The sequence below is a fragment of the Medicago truncatula genome, chromosome 2 (assembly GCF_003473485.1).
Source record: "Medicago truncatula cultivar Jemalong A17 chromosome 2, MtrunA17r5.0-ANR, whole genome shotgun sequence".
Taxonomy (NCBI): Eukaryota; Viridiplantae; Streptophyta; class Magnoliopsida; order Fabales; family Fabaceae; genus Medicago; species Medicago truncatula.
The window spans coordinates 9724865-9742097 of NC_053043.1; the positions used below are offsets into that span (position 1 = coordinate 9724865).

The following is a 17233-nucleotide window of genomic DNA, read 5'->3' on the forward strand; positions in this document are numbered from 1 at the left end:
CGGTGGGTTTTTCCTCTTGTTATAGTTCGTTGTACTTTGGTAGTAGTCTTTTATGCACACTTTGTGCTAAGAAATTGTTATTGTTTTTGGTAATATAATTTCATTTTGGCTTGTTAAAAAAAAGTAAAATCCTTAAATTTTGTGTACAAAAATCATCCTCTTCTTCTCATGTCTCATTTGCATTCTACCACCATCTTCTTCCATGAACGTCCATGTGGAGTCCAATTAGATGTTTAATGGTCATGTTAATAGTTGAGACAGCCTTAATTCACGCACGAAGTTCCATGGAATGACTAATTTAAGGCTAATTTACAGAATTATAGATCAATTTTATGGTTTGTTCCTTTTGTATTCTTTATCTAATGACTAAGACTTCCAACTAGAACCATAAACGATACACTCAATGGACTCGTCATCAAGTAATACAATGTCTAGTCGCAGACATTTGCATGCAGAAGACTGAGAATGAGAAATATTTTACGGAGTTGTGGACCAATTTGAAATATTACCAATTTGAAATATTCATATTCTTATAAACTACTATGTTTCAGAAAATCAAAGACTACTTTGATAGTTTACATAAAACATTGGGTATTTTCTTTCCAACTTCTGTGTCTAGTAAGTACCCACATTTCAAGAAAAAAAATTACATAAGTCTTGCTAATAATTTTATATCATTATATTTTGACGATAAATGAAATAGATATGATGTTCAAAGTAGAAAAAAGGTACCCGGAGTACCTCTTATCAAATAGGTAATGATATGCAGGAGCATAGAGTGTGCGGATCAAATTGCTACTCCACAAATTTTTTCTCAATAATTAGATAGAAATTTTATTCAAATTATCTGGCATCAATACCATAAGTGAACACTCTCTACACCTTTTGAGAAGGATTCAAGAGATCACTTAGGGAGGACCTTAAGCTTGATAAAATGGTACACCATAAATAGCAAACAAACCACCTACAAAGAATTACTCATGCCGCTACGTGGGTGTTTGGTAACCTAGTAGCTCACCGCTACCTCAAGTTTAAGACCATTTTCACCGCAATTTCCTAAAGCTCCAATTACTAGCTTTTATCCAACCTACGGCAGCACCGCAACTTTTTGAAATATCCAAACACACACTGCAACACAGACCACACCAATTAGGCTAACTCATAGCAACCAAGCTAAGAAAAATAAAAAATTACACCAATCAAGATACTAGCACACTTCTACTATTGTCTGCAACAAAGCTACATGTGACTTTCTTTTTCTTAGAGGAAAATATAAGTGACTCTCTTAAACAAATGGTTTTTCTCGACCTTCTGTCTTCCCTCTTCTTTAGGGTGTCCTCCTCCTATGTTTTAAACATTTAGGCCACATCACATATGTCTGAAGAAGCTACGTGCAAGGGAAATAGTATTGTCTGCTCCAAAATGTGTGCATGCTAAACTGGACAAATAGGCCAAAAGGCAGTTCCAATTGTTTGTCACAGAAGTAATATCTACCCCTATTAACCAGAAAATTCAGCTTCTAATGATTTTTTTTTTTTTTTTTATAAATAGTACTTCATTAATTCGAGGGGTAACCTTGGCGCAACCGGTAAAGTTGTTGTCATGTGACTGGAAATGTCACGGGTTCAAATCCTGGAAACAGCCTCTTGTGTAAAACAGGGTAAGGCTGCGTACAATACACCAAATGGTGGGACCCCTTCCCGGACCCTGCGTATGCGGGAGCTTTAGTGCACCGGGTTGCCCTTTTAGTACTTCATTAATTTACATCTAGCTCAACATCATTAGAACACACTCTCCCCACCTTCTAGGAAGAGTTTGAGAGGTAACCCAGTCATGTGCCACCGCTACATGAATAAAGAAAATACACCAAAGTTCCTCGTGATACAAACAGAAAGATCTCTACTATTATCAAAATAAAGAAAGAAAGAGCTCTACTTACAAGCCAGTAGACCACTATGCCATGAATATGCCTAATAAGATTACAAAGTCATGATCAATATACACCTCTATCATTTCCTCTATCTAGACCACACCAGGACCATATTCTGGTAGTGTTAGCAGGCAATATAAGTCACATAAAAGCTACAGAGACCATCTAATTTGAGCATCCACTTGGTATGCATCCCTTTGCTAGATTTTTGGTTTAAGGTTCCTGATGCAATTTCAACACGACAGTAATTTAGCACCACTTGCCCAAAGCATAAGTAACATCATCTCGAATAACATCTGCCCCACACAAGGTTATATGCAAATTTTGGACCTACATGAGAACTAGTTTTATCTATTGGAACTATATGCTTAAGATTAAGTTTAGATCGACTATCAGATAGCAAGACCTTTTGTTTTAGCAACAAAATCAGAGTTAACTTTTTGTTGCTTCTGTTTATCTTCAATCTTCTTATGGTGTTTTCAATTCCTTTTCTTCAATCCTAGTTCTCTTGGCTTGGATTGCATTGTAAGAGAGAGGAGTAGATGCATCAAGACTAGTACTATTGGCTTTGGTTCAGAACTCTCAAAATCACCAATCGACAGGAACAATTCCTATTAAATGATTGTCAATAAAAAATTGAAGAGCAATACAGAACATGTAAAAGCAAGTGCTCCCATTCAAAGTAACACATATGACCTAAAAACTATTATAAACACATCTAAAATTTGTTTTGTCCCACCTCAAACTATCGTTCACTCAATTAGCTGAATATATGACAATTCCTCTCCTAAAAGGAGTATTGGCCTACATAACTAGAATATTAGTCTTAATAGCTTCGTTTCTATTAAAACAGTGAAAATTCAGCTTCAATGTAAACAAGAGACAGAAAGGAGGGAATGTGATTCCTTCAAACTAATATAATTATTCAAGTTTACTAAAGCATGAATAATTGAATTATTTTTACATCAAATCCTCTTTGTTTGGGTATAAGGGAAACCAAAAATGCATAAAAATTGAATATTTGAAATTTTAATTGCAATGCGAATACCTCACAAGTTATTAATCTTCTCAAGGTTTTCTTCCTTCCTCTGACAGAGCAAAATTTTGGAGTCAGAAGCAGAACTCGATAACACTGTGTAAGAACACTTTATACACAATTTGAAGTATGAAAATGCATGAAAGAAATCCAACAAAATCATTCCCTCGAACATTTTCAATAGGTAAGGGTCATTGATGGAGCACTTAAAACCAGAGAATCCAAAGTAGCAACAGATTTGGTTGAACCCCTCGACTCCAGCCATGATTTGGCTGCTTCTTTTGTAACCAAAAACCAGCCAACCTCATTTTGAGCTTCACAGAACGGAGCATTGAGTTCCTTCAAATGTGATTGAAGTACACTACCTAAACCCTTGCTTGAATTCTTTAGTTTTCCTCGACCGGTATTAATTCCAAGTAGTGGTGGAAACTTCTCCCCCGATTCCAAAGCCTTAGACAAGTCATTTATCCAAAGATGTAATGCAGTCATAGCAGCGCCAATCGAGAGGTTCTTTAAGTGTAGAGACCACTTTGTTTGAGATCTTGATTGTATATTCCTATATATTCCGTGCTTCAACCCGATCCCGAGAAGGTCATGCGCTTTGTCAGGTAGATTCAGATTGACACAAAGATCAATCAGACAGTTACATATGGGCCTCTTTGCTTCAGTATCAATTGAATTTAAAAGTTCTGATGCTTCCTTTTTGAAATCTCCATCACCATCCTGCTCTTCCACCAAATATCTTACCACAAAACCAAGCTTTTTATTAGCCTTCTCAAGACAACCTATTAGTTTACCAAGCTCTTCATTTGTTGTTTGTGTCATAACATTCAGCAGACAACCGCAGAAGCGATCATCTGGAACGATGCCCAGATTCAAGAATCGATTAAATACCTTCACAACATCATCAATTCGCTTAACTTTTCCATAGCACTGGACAAGCGATACCATAACAAAAATATTAGGCTCGAATCCAGATTTGATCATTTCATCCAACATTGCTTCCGCCTCGAAAACTTTCCCAGTGTTGGAATATACATTAATCAAGGCTGAAAATGTCCAACTGTCAGGTGTGCAGGTCCGCGAATTTTTTATGTCTTGAAAAATCTCAAGAGCTTCATCATTGCATCCAACGTCAGCACACATAGCTAAAAGCACATTATAGAGATCTATACTCACATTCATTCCTTTCCCCTTCATTTCCTTATAAACACTAATAGCATCTTGACCAAATTGCGCTCTAGTATAGATTCTCAAAAGAGTTGAATACGTTGTAAAATCCGGTGAAACTCCATTACTTTTCATCTCTTGATATATAGTTTTAGCTTGCCAATGCCTCTTGCCTCTCAACATAGCAACCAACAAAACATTATACATTTCCACGTTAGCCTTCACACCAAGACCCTTCATTTCTAAGTGCATATTCAAGCATCCATCATAGTTTCCATTCAAATCAAACATCTTAATCAATGCCGAGAATGTCACTACATCAACCGGCCATTTCTCTATTTTCGCACGATCATACAATCTCAAAGCCATATCAACATGATTAGTACGCGCATAAGCACACACCATAGCCGAGCAAGTAATTGCATCCGGCTCACACCCAAAACCCGGCATCTTCTCAAACCACTCAACCGCCTTATCCGGCAAAGCAGACATCCTTGCACAATTAATCATAGTAGTAAAAGTAATATTATCCGGCTTAACCCCTCTTTGAAGCATTTCATCAAAAACCTTCTGTGCACCATCAAAATCATTACATTTCCTATAAACTTTCAATGTCACATTGTAAAGAACAACCCCATTATCTCTAACATGTTCAATCCTATCCCTAATACATCCCATCACAATGTGGGCAGTTTTAGGATTTGTCATCTTATCAAGAATAAACACAGCATCACGTTCCGAAACGCCGTCGCTTATGAAAGCATTGAGAATTGCATTAACTTGTTGGTGAGTGGGATCACATGAGTCTAGAGACTGAACGAATTTAAGGAGAAAATGGTTACGAGAATTAGAAGGTTTGTTATTGTTTTTGTTTTGGAGAGGTTTGGATTTGGGGTTATTGGGATTGACCCAGATTTTGGGTTTGGATAAAGATGAAGAATTTGTAACTGGGTTGTGAGAATGTTGCTGGTTTACGTGGGAAAAGGTTTTGAATTTGAAATTGGGGTTGCAAGAAGAAGGAGGAGGGATTGAAAATGAAAGAAAAAGAGGGATATTTGAGAGTGAAGCCATGTTAACTAGGTTCTCTGCATTCGCGTATCAATGAAACAAATTGAAGTAAATGATACAAGGACACATTATATCTTGATAGTTGGAAGCTGCTTCTTTCATCTACTTATTTCCATTCTCGTTCTTCGGATTTTGAAAGGGTGATTGGTGATAGTCAGAACACGCTTTCTTAACCACTTTGTTTGACGCATATTTTAGGGCTATTTGTCCTACCATAAAAGGTCTGATCCCTAATCCCATGAGTGGTGAAACCCCAATCAAGTTCATACATGCATGTTTTCCTCCTACTCATTCGTACATCATAACATCTGCATGTCTAAGTGTCGATCTTTTATTTAATCGGTCGGTCAGAAAGTTCACAGGCGCCTCATTCTTCATTGCTACTCCCTCCTGCCTAAATATATAAAAAAGTGCATCCCTAAATCGTTATAGTACATCAAATATGGATTTTCATCCTTCATCGCATTAAAAATGTGAGGAATCCTCTCCAACCCATCCTTCCAAACCATGTAGCACCCGTATTCCAACTAAGGAGTGGGATGCAGATTTATCTCCAAGTTACATCAACAATGCAGGAAGCTCTCTCACCATGCAAGTATAGCATATACATAGAGTTATAGAACCCCATTAAAAAATTATTCATGAAGAGCGGTTTTAGTTGAATGATAAACAAATTGAGTTCTATCAGATATTTTCCGTTTGTCATTACTAGCTTCTAGAATTCTATAAGATGAAGTATATATTTTTATCATACACTAGTACAATATTATGCTCAAAGTACAATGTCAAAGTTTTGATTATAGTTTCCAAAATCTGTTCCTGATATCAAGTGAGCAATATACTTCAGGAATTATATATATTTTAGGACAGAATACAAAACATCGCAACCAATTAACCATTACCCTCAAAATAAATAAAAATACATGGATATTATGATTTTCTCCCGCTAAAATTCAGTGAATGCAAGGCCATTACACATTGTTTTCTCCCGCTAAAGTGTCAACACCTTAGTATAAAAAAAAAAAAAAAAAAAAAGGAAATGTTAACTGATGTCTTTGGGCACTAGTTAAGACCTTTAAATAGCAATTTATTATGATTTTTTTTTTAACAAGCCAAAATAGAATATATTAGATTATAAAAAGTTGTTCATCACGCACAAGATGTGCAAAAGAGAACCACCCACCAATAGTGGTGGATCCAGGACCCTGGCTCGGGAGTGCGAAAAATTTCGTAAATAAAACTTCGCAAATTCAATTATTTTTGCATTGTCAAAGCTACTTTTTTTTTTTCACTTAATATATTTTTAATTTCAATTTGAGTTCTATTTTGTCTAAAAATAAATAAATTTGAATTATAAAACTGTTGTGTGGAGAACTGTTGTCTGGACAATTCACCAACCAAGCATTGATATTTTTTAAGCTTTTGATGAGGCAGGTTAATTTGGAATTTGAAATCTTTACAATTCATGACTCATGATTCTAATGCTTTGAAGTGAGTATTGAAACTTTACTTTTCTCATTCATCACAAGAGTTCTGGATATGTCAGCTTCATACTTTGAGCATTGTTATGTAGAAAAATAAGTACTCCAACACCAGGTTCCAATGATTTATTCTTCCCAACAAAATATTCCCAACCATTTTTTATGCAATTCAAAGCTTATTTCTGGAAAAAAAAAAAATATTGGTCATACTAGAGAAATTCTTCATATAATCACATTCTAGATTATAAAATCCGAATTGTTTCAACGCATTTCGGATTATGTAATCCGGAATCATCATTTTTCACCCTATTTGTTGACTTTCAACGGGGTGATTTACATATTTCGGATTATATAATCCGGAATGTCTAAAAACATCCGGATTATGTAATCCGAATCCATCCATTAAAAATTGAAATCAACAAATTCCTTCATATGGATTAACCAAGAAAGTAGGAAAATGAGACTTCCACTTGGATTAATATCAATAATCAATCTTCTAGTGGAGCAAAATCTGTGTCGGAAGCTAGCGCAAGCACCTCAAGTTATGGTCCAGCTAACAAACAACAAAAACCTAAGAGTGTTGAATCTACTCAAACACCAACTAGTAAACCATCAGATTCTTTAGTACCACCAGTAAGTTCCTCTGGAACAACAACACTAAAGAGTAGCAACAGTTTGGAAGATCTTACAAAGCCTTTGTTAGAGAATGAAAAACAGGGATATTTGATTTGAGGAAGAAGATGGGGGAGAAATTGGAAGAGAAAAGGCGTCATATTGAAGAAAAAAGCAGGCCCTTGTCATATCGATTTTGTCCAGATTTTAAAATCAGGAAAACACTAACAGGGGTATTTTTAAAATTTTTGCAGGGCGCGTGAGAAGACAGTAGGGTGGGAAAAGTAACACTCTTAGAAAAAAGAGAGGTGTATACGAGTAAAATATAAACATCTCTTGGCCCAACGTAACATAAACAAGCAGAAGATGGTTGGCTCAACGTAACATAAACAAGCAGAAGATGGTTGGCCCAAACCCATGATTAAATACAACCCTAATCATCTAAAGAGTATAGCCGCCATCCTTTATCTTCTCTGTTTCTTTCACGTTTTCTTTTCTGCTCCTTCCACTTCTCCTTCCAACAAGTGAACTGTCAATCAAACTTTACTTCTTTTCTTCGCATTTTTATTTCTTTATGAGAGAATTAGCGAGCCACAGGTGCAAAATAAAAATCTCAGGGTGTGCAAAGTGCAATAACTATAAGATTATTGGGGTAAATTTTGAAAGTTCAGGGTGTGCAGGTGCACACCCTCACTTGGCTGTAGATCCGCCCCTGCCCACCAAACGACAAAGTTATGAGTATGTTTCGACAAAAATAACACAATGGAAGAATGACAGAAAAAATGTTATACAAAAATACCCATACAACTTAAGGGATGCCGCCACCAGTTGTTATAACTGAAAGCGAAAGTGAGCATTTTAGTTTTTATCCAAGATAAAGACATAAGTTTGATGTTGTTAACTAACTGATCCAAAGCGCCATTCTTCTGGTTGAAGATCCTATTGTTTCTTTCCTTCCAAATAACCTAGACACTAGCTAGCCATATTACTGTCAGAAAAGAATGTGTTGATCGCGGTAACCCCGCTAAATGACCGAACTGATGAAGATGGGTTGTGAAGGACGCTAGAGGCGTAAATGAGATGACAAGCCACTAATAGATGCGGTGCCACACCCTGCCAAAGTGATCACATCGAAAGAGAAGATGATTTACAGTCTCATCGAAACATCATCCACCAATGCAAGAAGCATTGTCATGATAGATGATTCTCCTACGGATGAGGTTGTCTTTAGTTGGTGGTCGATTGCGGATGAGTCGCCAAGCAACGACAAACACCTTGAGTGGAACTTGCTTCTGCCACACATCATCGAACAAACCACGATCATAAGGGGCAGCTGCCGTCACAAGATAATTATAAGTTCCCTTAACATAATGACCTCGAATAGGGTCAAGAATCCACCGCCATCTGTCACAAATATTGTCCTGCAAAACAACGTTATGTAATAAAGATACACAATCAAAAACCGCCTCCTCCTCCCAAGCTAAGAGGCGCCACCTCCACACCCAGACACCACCACCAACTACCCACCCTCTCCTTTCCATCTCCTGCATCGTCACCCACTTATCTTCCGATGTATAAAAAAGGCGAGGAAATTGCACCCTTAATGGCGCACCCCCACCCAATTATCTATCCAAAAATATGTACCACCAACCACACTACGCACATTATCTTCAAACCAACTCTCCTCTGACAATCCCACACCGCGGCGAATGCTAGAGACCATCCACCACCACATCTATGATTGGCAGAAGTAAGAAATCCATTTTTAATTATATCAAGGATCATATATGGAATCGTATTTCTAGTTGGAGTAGTAAGATGTTATACCAAGCGGGGAAAGAAGTTATGATTAAATCGGTGGCTCAAGCTATTCCATCATATTGCATAAGTGTGTTCCTTCTCCCTCATTCTATAGTGGATGACATTGAAAAAATGTTGAATTCTTTTTGGTGGGGTATGAAAAATGAGGGGCGTGGGGGTATTCGATGGATGAGTTGGGAAAGGCTTACTATGAGGAAGGAATGGGGCGGAATGGGCTTTCGTCATATCCATGGTTTCAATTTAGCAATGTTGGGTAAACAAGGTTGGAATTTCTTAACCAACCCGGATGCTATGGTCTCTCAAATCTTCCAAGCTAAATACTTTTCGAATGGGAATTTTTTAGAATCGTCTTTGGGACACAATCCTAATTATGTTTGGCGTAGCATATGGTCTTCTTGAATATTGTTGAAAGCAGGTTACCGTGGAGAATGGTGATGGTTCAAGTATTTCGATTTGGCATTCTCCTTGGCTCCGAAATGAGGCGAATCCAAATATATCAACTCCAACAATCCAACCTGCAGCAACCGCCACTGTAAGTCATTTAATTGATGCTCAAACTAGGTCTTGGAATGAACTGCTGATTAGGAATAATTTTAATTTGAGGAATGTTGATGAAATTCTTAAAATCCCTTTACTTCACTGTGAGCAAAATGATGCAATTATTTGGAGGTTTGATAAGAAAGGTGTTTATTCAGTTAAAAGTGCATACCGTGTTTGTGTAGATGTGTTGATTAATAGAGATGAGTGGAAAGTAAAAGGTGATTGGAATAAGTTGTGGTCTCTACCGATTCCTCCAAAGGTTAAGCATTTTATGTGGCGCCTTGGAAGGGATTGTCTACCGAATAGACAAAGACTGAATTGTAAAGGAGTGGTGTGCACTTCAAATTGTGTAATTTGTCAATCTTATACAGAATATAATTGGCACCTATTTCTTGTTTGTGCGGATAGTATTACATGTTGGAGGAAAGTAAATCTTTGGTCTTTGTTGGAAGAATTGGTGGATGGGGCTGAAAGCTTTGGTGATTTTTTCACTCGCATGTGGCAGAGATTATCAGTGAAGCAATTGGTGAGTTTTTTTTTTATGACTTCTTGGAGTATATGGAAAAGACAAATTTTGAAATTGTGGAAAAACAAAATTGAATCACCCGATCAGATTTTGCAGCGAGCGCAAGCAGTGCTCAACGCTTGGGAATGTGCTAGATGAGTACATCAAACTCACACCATGACTCAACAACAGACACATGCCACAGTTTGGCAGCCTCCCAGGGCTGGTTTGTTAAAAAGCAATGTCGACGCAACAATTTCCACCACTGATCAGACAATTAGCATGGGAGCGGTCTTACGTGATAGTGAAGGACGATTTGTTGGGGCTATGACAAATGTTTTAAAGGCTTCTATGTCTCCGGCGGAGAGTGAAGCTTGGGGGCTGCATCAAGTGGATAACAACATTGGGTCATCAAAGGGTTATCTTTGAATCAGACTGCAAGATGTTAGTTGATGATGTGCATTTCAATAATGTGAATCATTCAGAGTATGAGTTAATAGTTAAAAATTGCAGAAGTTTACTCCAAATTTTTGACAACCATGAAGTTGTGTTTACTAGGCGTCAAGCAAACGGAAGCGCTCATGCTCTTGCAAAAGCAACTTTATCTCATGCTTCAAGCAGTATTTTTGATGTAATTCCAAGTTATATTGCTACTATTATTTTTAATGAAATGAGATAAGTTTTATTTGTGTCAAAAAAAAAATAATGAGTCATTCATCTCAATGTGATATATAATAAATGTACAATTGAATGTTATTCCTCTTCAATTGTAGAACAAAAGCTTTTGCTAGTATAGTCACTAAGATGTAGCATAAATGACTACATTAACTATGATTATAGTTTGTCCTCGCGAACTTAACTCAGTTGGTGGTATGGACAATGCATAAAATATGCAAGATTTGAGTTTCGATACCCGACACCAAAAAAAAAAAAACATGATCATAACTTAAAAGTTAACAATGCAAACAACATATAATTATAAAGGACATTCTTGAGAGAGAAATAATACTTAAAAGAACAATTCAAAAAAATATAAACTTAAAAGACCGTACACATAATGTTTCCTAAAATTAATATATAATCTTTCTTTTTTCGTTTTGCTATATTTTCTGTGTTTCTCTTAACTTTGTATCAAAAAATTAATTATACTAATTAATATTTGGAGCATCTAATAACCCAAATAAAAGAACAAGTGTTCGATAATGCTCTATGTTAACATCAAGACGGTGCTACCGACACAATTTTTTGTTCTGTTAATCTTAGAATTTGACATAATTTAGGATCACTGGTTCCCGTTAATGACGCTTGAGCACAAGTAGATTCCTTAATCACCAGCTAATTTCTTTGTTTAACAATGTATCCAACCAACGCATGTGGTCAAGGCGGAAGAAGGAGATTACATGACGAAATTTTCATGGAATCGTAAGTTCGAAAGAATCTTGAAAATTATTATTATACTTATACATTGAAATGACCCTATTATTGAGTTTTGGTTCCTTGTGGTGGCTACACCTATATTTGTTTTTTCAATTTTGAATGATTATATTACCTCATCATTAATATCATTAATTTATAAGGGTCGTGATAACAAAGTCCTAAAGACGCTTGTTAAGAAAAAAAATAGAAAAAAAAAATAGAAGAATATTTATCAAAAATTTATTATTTATGCAAAAAATATATCTTTTTGATTTTTTAAACAATAGTCTAGAGATATTTGTTAATATTTTTTTAATTTAATTCAGAAACCCTATTTATCGTAGCTATATGGTAAACCTCATTTATCTTAGCTATATGGTAATTAAACCCATTCTCCTATAATTTCTACTATTTGAATTGTATTCATGAAATTTTGTCATTTGGTTCGTGTAATTCTCTATAAACTAACATTTTTCCTCCCTTCGCAATTCACTAACAACTAACATTTGCTTATAAAAAAACATTTTACCATAATTCAACTTCACATATCATCCAAATGGTTAAAACATATGAAGAGAAGAGAAAATAAGTTAGTTTTTTTTTTTCTTCTTAAAAAACAAATAAATTATTTTATTCCATATTGAGTATCACATCACATAAAATTAATGTTTTTTCAGAGTAAAATATATGGCCATTTGATTTTGTTAATAAGATGTGAGACTTTTAAAACGCGTCATTTGATGAAAAGATGATAAAATGATATACGTTATGAGACATCCACTGCTTATTACTTCAAATTCAATATAGAAACTAATATGCTTAATTTTAGCTTATTAGTCATTTGCTACTTTCTATCAAACATAACACATGAGTGTTTTAGATGAAGTTATTGAAAACTCTAGAAAAATTAAAATTATGAGCAATTCAAATACTTCAATTAGATTCTCTTTATTTCTATCTTTTTTCTTATAGAGTAATAAAATTCTTCATTCTTAAATTGTTTCAGGCTATTGTTACAAAGTTTAAAACTTTTGGGATAAATATATAAGAAAAATAATCAAAAATGAGAATTTGAAAACAATTGAGTTAGGATTAAAAATTCAAAATGTTTTGGATCAATTTATAAATATGAAAAAACAAAATCCACAAATCCTATCTTCATTTATGATTATATATCTATCGACGTTATGATGCTTTCTCGTTGTTGATAGATACAAAACAATAAAGCATCATAAATTGGTCATTACTTGCATTTTATTAATTAAAAATAAAAATAAAATTCTCCCTTTGACATCACTTGGTATTTAAAAGTCCTTAAATTTAGATTTGCAAGCACAAAATCCCTTTATTTTTCAAATTCTCCAAATTTATCACCGAAACAAAAAATTCTAGATTCAAGAATTTAAATCACCCTCCAAAATTACATTATCTTAAAAAAAAAAAAAAAAAATCTCATCTAACCTCACTATGAGTAGAAGAATTTTAAGTTCTTACGGTAGAGAATGCTAACAACGTTGTTTTTTCAACACTTTCTCAAACACTTATTTTCTTATTAATTTAAATAAAGATGAGTTTCACACTTTAAAAATAAGTTTAACTTAAAGTAATAGAACATACATTAATTTCTTTCAATAAAAGAACGAATGTTAGAGAGATTATTGAAAAGAAAGTGTCCTGACAATAACATTTCTATCTTATTGTATTAATTCATATTCTTTATAGGTTCATGGATCTTATACTGTGGGCAAGGCCAAAACGGCTGCTATGGGAAAAAGATAATGATTGAATCATGGTTGTCAATTTGTCATTGTCCACTGAGGTCAGTTATCCACACTCAATAACCACTAAAGTGTGACTATGCAAATGCAACACTATCTGTTGGAGAATATGTGATATAATCATCTGGCTGCTTCCTAACACAATTCTCACACCAAATGCATGGAGTAAAAGCTAAATTACTGACAACTGATCTTACCCTAAATGCCAATTCACAATTGTCCAAGTTATTACCTCTTATAAAAACTTACCTTCATTGTATTTTAGTACCTCTATTATTGTTAATTTGTGATTTTTACCTCCATTATGTTTTTAAACAATATTGTTGTCCAGTTGTTATAAGGAAAATGTAATCTCTCAATCACTTTATAATTATTTAAGACTTTCAAATTCTATTTTCTTATTTAAAAAGACTGACTCAACCACTTAACCATCGATGTTATTTTCTCTCAAATTCTGATCTTAATTGTTTCTAACCTCTTATACACAAAATTTTGATATCCTGAGTTCAAACAATATCACTAAAACATCCTTTAAATTTCGTCAAAATTCGCCAAATTCCATACTTCTAAAATTTAAAACTCAATTCATAACTTGAATTCACGTAAAATAAGTATTTTTTTGTAAAAAAAAAAAAAAAACAAGAATTTAATTTATATGAAACTTTTTTTTGGTGGTGGAGTTTATGGAAAACTACTCAAATCACAACGTGTGTCAAGAATAGACAAAAAATGCTACTCTCTCATTATAAGGGTTAGTAAAACTTTCTTTATAATGCAGTTGGTACTATTTGGAGACGTTTGGTATCCAAAGTTGCTATAAAAGGAGTTGGTAAAGATATGGCTAAATATCTCAATGACTTTCAGTTTGGTGTGGGGGTTTCAGGTGGGGAAGAGGCCATTTTGCACAGGGTGTTGAACCTGCGACATGGAGATGGTTCCTTGACTATGCTTATAGTAGATTTTTTTGAATGCTTTCAACTTGGTAGACAAATTGACTGCTACGTGAGGTGAGATTGAGATGCCCATCTATTTCTTTATGAGTTAAGTTTCTTTATGGACAGGCAACGAGATTATACCTTGGTGATGGACATATTATGTCTGCTACTGGAGTGCAACAAGGCGACCCGTTAGGGCCGCTCCTTTTTGCTCTTGTGTTGCACCCTCTTATTCATCAGATCAGAGATAGTTGCAAACTTCTTCTTCATGCTTGGTACCTTGATGATGGGACACCTGTAAGGGGATTCAGAGGAGGTGGCTAAAGCTCTAGACATCATTTGGGTTTATGGGCCATAATTGGGCCTTGAATTGAATATTTGTAAGACTGAAATCTTTTGGCCTTCATGTGATGGTAATAAGCATCGTGGGGGGTTGTTTCCCGCGGATATTGGGAGGCCGACGTTGGGGGTGAAATTGCTCGGTGGGGCTGTTAGCCGAGATAAAGGTTTTATCGAGGGGTTGGCCATGAAGAGAGCTTTCAGGGCTGCTGAGTTAATGCATCTTCTTCCTCACTTACGGGATCCTCAGAGTGAGCTTCTTCTACTTCGAACGTGCATGGGTATTGCCCAACTTTTCTTTGGCTTAAGGACATGTCAACCAATTCACATGGAGGAGGCGGCTATGTTGTTTGATAAAGAGCTGCGTGAAGCGGTTGAGGACATTGTGGAGGTCCTTTCTTAGGAGACCTTCAATGGAGGTTGGCTTCTTTACCTATTAGGTTTATACTCAACATTAGAGGCTTCTTCATACGCTTTTGTGGCTTCTAGGGCACAACTTGGGTGCTACAAGATCATATTTTGAGAGACAGTGGGTTATGTGGCATGGACTCGAATTTTGATAATGCTTTGGATGGTCTTCGTGGTGCGATTCCAGATTTTGATGTTAGCATTTTTACTTAGCAAAGACATCGTCCCTCTTAAAGCACAACATGTTTTGGTGAGTGCTCTTTTTAATAAAAGTGTTCAGGATATGGAAGTTAAGTTTGACATGACCACGAGACAGAAGGCAATTTTTGGATGTTTGCAAGCAGCACATACTCAAGATTTTCTTCTAGCTATCCCTATTGATGGGTTAGGTCAGCATATGTCACCAGTGGAGTATCGTACTATCCTTAGATATCGCCTTACGATTCCACTATTTCCTATTGATGAGGCGTGCCCTGTTTGTCGTAAGGCGTGTCTGGATACTTTTGGGGAGCGCGTCGTTCATTGTAAGGAGCTTCCCGGCTTTAAGTACAGACATGACTTTGTTAGGGATGTACTTTTCGATATATTCAGACGGGCGGAAGTATTAGTGAAGAAGGAGGCTTCTGTGAACTTCCTGACTGACCCACTAGATAGAAGGTCAACACTCAGGCCTGCAAACATTATGGTGTGCATATGGGTAGGTGGAAAACATGATTGTGTAGACTTGACTGGGGTTTCACCACTTGTGGGATTAGGTGTCAGACCTTTTACCGTAGGATAGGCAGCCCTAAAATCCGCGTCAAGCAAAGTGGCCAAACATGAAAAAGCGTGTTCTGACAATCAACATGCTTTTATACCATTTGCTTTTGACACTTTTGATTTTCTAGCACTAGAGGCTGTGGACCTTCTATATAGAGTTCAAAAGGTCATGGATAGCAATGTCATGTCTCCTAGGTCCATGAATGTTGTGTTCACAAAGATTGTTTTTGCCATCCAAAAAGGTCTAGCGGCGCAGCTTGTTGCCCGCTTGCCTTATATTCAAATGTAAACAATAATTTATATATATAAAAATTCATATATGGTGTTTTTTCAGATAAAAATAAAAGTGAATCTTCCACTTTAAAAATAGATCTCGTATAAAATGATGAGACTTACATTAATTTTATCTGATGTGATAATGAGTTTTAAAGAAAGTATTAAAAATGTATTCTTAGCACTCTCATGTGAATCACCTTTATTTCATGAATATCATGACACTATTCCTATATTTCCAAATAGACAACATTACAGGCAACCAAATCGATATCACCATCACACACAAAACTCTCCCACAATCAAACAAACCATGAAATTCTAAAACATGATCCACGCATCTTAATGTCTCAATGCACAAGAAATTCATAACCATCTCAACACATCATACTAAATTTGCCCAACAAAAGGACATTAAAAAAAAAATAAAGGTTGTACATATTCCTCCCCACCATAAGCAATCATACCAAATTAACGTCTTTTAAATAATAAAAAAAATAGTATTGTTATGTTTAAATATGATATTAGTTCCTCCTACAATTATAATATTTTTAAATTTTATTCTTTGTAATTTTATTTTTAGTTTGAATTCAGTCCTTAAAAATTTTAAAAAGGTTGCTTTTAGTTTATGACCGACTTCATTTTATTGAGTCACATGATGTGATTTTATTGAAACATATTCTTTGTTAAAGACTAAAAACAATAGTTTTTTAATTTATAAGGACTTAATCTAAAAAAAGTTTCAAAAGCTCAAATTATAAAAATACTATAATTATATGAACTAAAATCATATATTTAAACATTCTTATTGTCCTCGTGAATTTAGCTCAGTTGGTATAGACAATACATAATATATGCAAGGTGAGTTCAAACCTCGATCACCTCAAAAAAATAAAAAATAAAATCTTATTGTTGTTGTTGTTATTACCATCACTACGAAGACACTATCGGTCCTTGTCGTTAAATCTTATTACGTCATAGGACGTTTTAGAGAATTGGAATTTTTTTTTTGACCAACTGGATTTTTTTTTTTAAGATAACTTATTCATGAACTTATTCCTTGTGTTGAGAATCCTTATTACGACAATGACCTAAAAAGGTGTCGGTGGGTGATTGTGGTTAGAAAGTTCAATGCTTTCAACAAAAAGAAAATATTCCAGTG

At 35.2% G+C, this 17233-nt stretch overlaps 1 protein-coding gene across 2 annotated transcripts; it reads right to left on the reverse strand.

Annotated features, from left to right (window-relative positions):
* Positions 1-685: 685 nt before the first annotated feature.
* LOC25486258 (pentatricopeptide repeat-containing protein At4g16390, chloroplastic) lies at positions 686-5330 on the reverse strand. 2 transcript variants are annotated; one of them, XM_013607482.3, is made up of 2 exons: positions 2979-5330; positions 686-1128 (listed from the first exon to the last, which is right to left on the reverse strand). In XM_013607482.3, exon 1 carries the CDS (start codon positions 5205-5207, stop codon positions 3144-3146), a length of 2064 nt encoding a protein of 687 aa, XP_013462936.1. In that variant the 5' UTR covers positions 5208-5330; the 3' UTR covers positions 686-1128; positions 2979-3143. The 2 variants fall into 2 exon arrangements, with proteins under 2 accessions (XP_013462936.1, XP_039686313.1); XM_039830379.1 differs by lacking the exon at positions 686-1128 and adding an exon at positions 1527-2152.
* Between the last annotated feature and the right edge of the window lie 11903 nt (positions 5331-17233).